This window comes from Mercurialis annua, linkage group LG4, assembly GCF_937616625.2.
Source record: "Mercurialis annua linkage group LG4, ddMerAnnu1.2, whole genome shotgun sequence".
Lineage (NCBI taxonomy): Eukaryota > Viridiplantae > Streptophyta > Magnoliopsida > Malpighiales > Euphorbiaceae > Mercurialis > Mercurialis annua.
In genome coordinates, this window is record NC_065573.1 from 24,476,264 (window position 1) to 24,482,263 (window position 6,000).

Below are 6,000 nucleotides of genomic sequence, written 5' to 3' on the forward strand. Positions count from 1 at the left end.
TTTCACTCTTTATTTGTATGCTAATTTACCAAAATAGATTTTGTTGTTCATAATTATCAAATTCGTAATTAATTTGCCTATAAAATTAATTTATATATTAATTGTTGTTTATAAATTGAAAGTGTAAATGATACTCCCTCCGTCCCGTTTAAGAAGTCCCATATTCTATTTTGGGATATCCCATTTAAAAAGTCCCATTACTATTTTTAGAATATTTTTGCATTGAATACCCTATTTTACCCTTATTTTAGTTATCTTAAAAGAATTTTATGAAAAATTCCACTATCATTAATAGGGGCAAAACATGAAAAGACAAGAATAATTAATGTTTTCTTAATTTGTGTGTAAAGTCAAATGGGACTTCTAAAGTGGGACGGAGGGAGTAAATGTTTCACAACCCACCTATTTATAATTTAACCCACCTTCTATGTTTTTTTTTTTTTTTTTTTTTTTTTTTTTTTTTTTTTTATCAAAGGTGGAAATCGACTCTTTAGAGTCTCATGTTAGTTGTTAGTTACCGAGGCGTGGTTCGAACCCACAACCTCTCGATGCACTTAGAGACGCCTTAACCATTCAGGCTAGGCCCACATTGGCACCTTCTATGTTGAAGATCATAGATTTTGGTATACATTTATGACGGTACATGCTTTGACTTCAACTATGACTTTAGCATTTTACTACTACATTTTACATTACATCAGGCCTGACGTCACTACGCCAGTTCAATCTCTTACATAAAAGGCGCAAACAGATCAATCTGTTATCCAGTTCCAAAAAATGAGGATTCTTTTCAATTTCCTCATAATTTCCACTCTGTTTTCACTTTGTTTCTCAGAACTATGCAATCCACAAGACAAAAAAATTCTCCTCCGAATCAAACAACACTTCGGCAACCCTTACTTCCTCTCTTCTTGGAAGTCCGACGCCGATTGCTGCAAAGCCTGGTACTCAGTAGAGTGTGACAGAGTCACCCACCGCATCATCTCTCTCAGCCTCTTCGCCGGCGAGCTTTCCGGCCAAATCCCACCCGAAGTTGGCGATTTGGTTAACCTCCAGTCCCTTACCTTCCATAAACTGAGTAATATTACAGGCCCTATACAACCCACCATTTCCAAGCTCAAACACCTTAGATTTCTCCGGCTCAACTGGCTAAACCTGACAGGTTCAGTACCGGAATTTGTCAGTCAGCTCAAGAATCTAACTTTCTTGGATTTTTCTTTTAACAGTCTCTCAGGATCAATACCCAGTTCTTTATCTTTATTACCTAATCTTGATGCTCTTCATTTAGATAGAAATGATCTGACAGGATCAATACCAGAATCATTTGGTGCATTCCAAGGTAAAGTACCATCTCTTTACTTGTCTCATAACCAACTTTCAGGTAAAATTCCAGCTTCTTTAGGAAATATGGATTTTGATGTTATTGATTTATCAAGAAACAAACTAGAAGGTGATGCTTCTATGTTGTTTGGATCATCCAAAACCACCCAATTCATTGATCTTTCAAGAAATGTTTTGGAGTTTGATTTTTCGAAAGTTGTGTTTCCGAGTAGCTTGACGAATTTGGATGTGAATCATAACAAGATCTATGGTAGCATTCCTCAGCAGATGACTCAGTTGAATTTGCAGTTTTTGAATGTGAGTTACAATAGACTTTGTAGAGAAATTCCTGTTGGTGGGAAGTTGCAGAGCTTCGATAACTCGTCGTATTTTCATAATCGATGCTTGTGTGGTGATCCTCTTGCAAGCTGCAAGTAGAGTCATGGCGGAAGAAATAGTTTCTGGTGAGATTTGATAAATAAAATAATGTGAAATGCTAAAATATGTTGTGTAATGAGGGGATTTTTTTTATTTAGGGTTGATTTATGTACGAGTGTGATCCATATGAACCTCGGTTAGGTTTGAGTTTTTATCTTAAAAAATGTACTTCAATATTTTGTTGAATCATGATATATATTATCAGTAGAAAGTTTAATTACTTTTTGTAACATTTTTTTAGGCGGTCTTTCACTTTTTAAAAAATTCAATTGCAATGTTTGTTAAGAGATCTTTGCATTCTTCCTCAATAATGCCACAATCTGCTTTCTATCTTTCCAATACTATTTGAAATCCGAAACAATTACGAGAAAGGGTTTCGCATCGTGGAGTCTATGAGTTCACTGCAGAGGAGGATTTTGTGTTGTTGCCCAATTGCATGATGAAAAACTTGCAAGTTGAAGAAGGGGGACTCGTTATACCCTCAAAAGTGTTAACCACGAAAAGGGAAGATATGTAAAACTGCAACCTCATTCTATGGAATTCCTAATCCGAAAGACGCCCTGGAAGAGAGCTTGACCACTGGAGAGTATATGGTCAAGACAGTCTACTGCTGTTTGCATCCTTGATACAAATTGTGTGGTTAATTTTGCTCTGCCTCTCGATTATACAGAGCCTGTCAGGCCTGGAAATCTTGAAGAGCAGATTCAAAAAAAAAAAAAAGTGGAACCCAAGTTTATTCTTTTTAGAGGAAGAGCTAGAAAGCAAACAAACTATACCATATAACACTGACTTTACCCGTAAGTTTGACAACGGAAGGAAAAAGATATTACACGAGAAACAAGTAATTCATTCACAAAAAAGGACACCTTTATTTTTCTTTTCTTTTTTGTTTCTTCCATGGAGAACTGTCAGATATCAGTTATAATACAATTTACAAGTTAATCAAGAATTACGGCTGAAGATGATCACCGAAAAAATAATTGTTTTGCGTTTGATACATATGTTACAAATTTACAATTGAGACTCCTTCCAATCTAATCTGCTAAGCCCGTCAACGATTGCCTTCCGAAACTCGCCATTGTGAAGAATGAAAGATGAGACATGCCCTCCAGTAACCCATCTCACCTCTGATCCTGGCCAAGCCTTTTGAAGCTCCACAGCAGACTGCTTTGGTATGTAACCATCATCCTAAACAACATCATTGTAGTTACGTGAGATAAGTTCTGAAAATTAGTTAAGCAATAAAGATTTACCAAACAGCGATAACTGCAGCGTATTATGATTATGCAACACAGAAAATTATCAGAAGAAGCAAGGCATTCCAGAGTTCATAATGATTGATCACCGATGTGCTAGATTATCCATGGAGGTTAATATCATCTCTCTCTGAAAACCAATTTAAATTGTAGGTTGACAAGTTGATGCAAGCGTATCTATTTTGCACAAATATCTCTCAACTTCTAAGTTACGCCTTTTCATTTCAGTTTCCGAAACGCTTTTGATACTTCTAAGCTCAATATTTATAACCTATTCTAGTAAGCATATAATTTCCTCCTTTCTCGCTTCAGTATTTCTGTATTGGTGCTACATAGATGCAAATGAGCAAGGATACCAAGTTCTATAAATAAAATGCATTTGACTAATAAAATTTTGCTGGTTAGAAGAGAAATTAATGCATGTTCATAGGTTACCTATATATATTAACTAAGGGATGAAAAAGAATGTATGGTAGCAAACAGATTACAAGTGTGGACCAAATAAAATCGAGTGGTGTTAAAGATATATTACTTACAGTTGCAGCAACAAATATAACAGCATTGGGATTTTTGGGAATTGGAAAGCGCGTGACATCTGTGAGAGACAATACATTTCGCATCCGTTCTTGCACCTCCTGGAGAGTTGTTGCAGCCTTTTGCGCTGCAAGATCTTCTCTCAGTGCCTCCCAGGCAGTACCATGCCTTAATATCCCCTCACAGAATGCCACAGCAGCGGAATGTGGGGAGAGAAAAGGTAGGGTTGCAATTGGTGTGGGATGTAGTGATCCAACCATTGCAGCATGAACTCCCCCTAAATTAAATAAAATCATCAAATTTGACACAAGACACAGACCGAAAACAAATAATTAAACTCTTTGTTTTCCTAAAATAATGTATTTGTTTTTACGCAGCTTAATCAATTCAATTCAACTCTTAAGGTGACCAGTTTCTGATCGAGGAAAAACAAGTACAAGTTTGAGTATTGTGAAATAGTTTTTACCCATGCTAAGTCCACAAACGCCCGTCTTGCCAAACCCAGCCTCAGAGTCTAGCCAGTGCAAAAGACCCCGTGCCTCTTCAATGGTTGCTCTACCTAATAAAAGTAAGTCACTAACACACAAGAGCTTTGCACCACTCTGCAGCACAGGGCGTCTTTGTCCATAGTAAGGGCTGTTATTTCATGTAAATGTTCTTTCCCATGATTAGCTCGTGATGACGTAAAAAAACCAAATAAAAAATGGAATTCCATTGAAGAGCGTGTCTAACCTTTCCAATACCATAGTTGCAATATTATCCTTCAACAACGGCCCACCAAGACGCAATCTCCGTTCGAATGTATGGTCTCCAGTGCCTGAAAAAAGCAGCTAAAATATGTAATTTCTTACAGCTAGTTGCCAACTAATATCTGTCAAATTCACAACTGATACCAAGCAGACCCCGCAATTTACACTTCACATATAATTCCTCAAAATGACAGTTTCAATTGACATGAAAAAGGGATTTATTCCGCAAATGTAATTATCATTCCGCCAAGGAAACGGAATCGGTTGAGCAAAATTATGAAAGTTTGAGTCATGACTCATGATGCATGCTTCAATTTAGATTGCAGATAATCAAATAAAGCTCATGCTTCAAGTTTCTCCAACTAAATATCAATCCAATTCTCTAAAGGCAAACCATAACCAACAAACCAAGTGTTTATTACTCCTATACGAGTGATTTTTGTGCAGCTCAACAGGGTAAAAAAAACTTAATGACATGTATAAAACACAGTCCAGCCTATCTAACACAATTCCGAGAACTAGTGGCTAAAATTAAACCTTAAAGAACTACAAATGCATGCATAAAACAAACCTGCAAGATGAACAACGCAGGCCATCTTCTGGGGAGGAACAAATTTAGGGGCCAAAAAAGAAACCCTTGCAATGTGACTCTCAGGAGGCAATGCACCAAGAAGCTGCTCATCACAAGGTGTCCTAAAAGTCCCTTCTCTTAAACAAGCACTTTTAGTCTCCCAAACTGTCTTCCAAACGGGCTGTACCAAACTCGGAGGCCAATTCTGACCTTCCACCTCAGGAAACAGCTGCTTAATCATTCTCTCCAAAAGCTCAAGCTTCGAACCGCCCCATCCTCTAGAAAAAAACAGTGGGCTCAATTTGCTTCTATGCATTAATGCTCCATATATATGGTCCACCACATAATGAAGCATTCCTAAATTGACTGTCACCATACTTTTTTGTAATTTTGAGGCTCAAATTGAACTTGTTACAGAATTTGAAACACAATTGAACTAATTTAAAAGATACCAACAAGATTAAAATTAGTTTCAAGAGAAACCCAGAAACTGAAACAGCAGAAAGTATTGAACTTTTTAAGATTTTGAAAGGATTAAAGTGATTTAAAAGAAACCCATATGAGAATGTAAGTAGAGTTTTTATAGAAACTTAAAAATCCTAATGAAATTCCAAAACAATTTGAATATTAATGTGAGTAGGAAAGGAATTTGGAGGTAGAAATTAGATCCAATTGGGAGTTTTAAATAATTGGGTAAAGGGAATAATAGTGAGAGAATCGAGGGAAGATCCCAAAAGAAATTAAACAAAGACAGATCAGAGGATGTAGATGATGATTAAGATTATAATTAATGGAATTATTAGAGGAAATAAAAACCGGGGGCTAAAGAATTGTGGAAAGTTTGAAACTGCTCAAGTGACACGTTGGATTGAGACCCGCAAATGTGTAGGTGCCAGCTCAAAGGCTGTAGCCACTTCTTTTTGGATTTTGTTTATTCTTACGGCACCGTTTGGATTGATGGTTTTTAAAATACATGAATTTTAACAAAATTGATGGATTCTAAATCAATGAAATTTAAATTCATAGATTTTAAAATTCCATCGTTTGGATTGAAAATAAAATCAATGGTTTTTAACATTATTTATGGAAAATAATAAATAGTATAACAATCCATCATTCATAAAAAATGGTG

General features: G+C 36.2%; 2 protein-coding genes across 2 annotated transcripts; one reads left to right on the forward strand and one right to left on the reverse strand.

Moving 5' to 3' along the window:
* The first annotated feature begins 747 nt into the window (after positions 1-747).
* On the forward strand, positions 748-1,978 carry LOC126677176 (polygalacturonase inhibitor). The gene has a single exon (XM_050371665.2). The coding sequence runs from the start codon at positions 778-780 to the stop codon at positions 1,756-1,758; it is 981 nt and encodes a 326-aa protein (XP_050227622.1). The 5' UTR covers positions 748-777; the 3' UTR covers positions 1,759-1,978.
* A 625-nt stretch (positions 1,979-2,603) lies between these two features.
* On the reverse strand, positions 2,604-5,710 carry LOC126677175 (uncharacterized). Its single transcript, XM_050371664.2, has 5 exons — positions 4,869-5,710; positions 4,281-4,365; positions 4,015-4,184; positions 3,551-3,825; positions 2,604-2,946 (listed from the first exon to the last, which is right to left on the reverse strand). Exons 1-5 carry the CDS (start codon positions 5,242-5,244, stop codon positions 2,770-2,772), a joined length of 1,083 nt encoding a protein of 360 aa, XP_050227621.1. The 5' UTR covers positions 5,245-5,710; the 3' UTR covers positions 2,604-2,769.
* Positions 5,711-6,000: the final 290 nt, after the last annotated feature.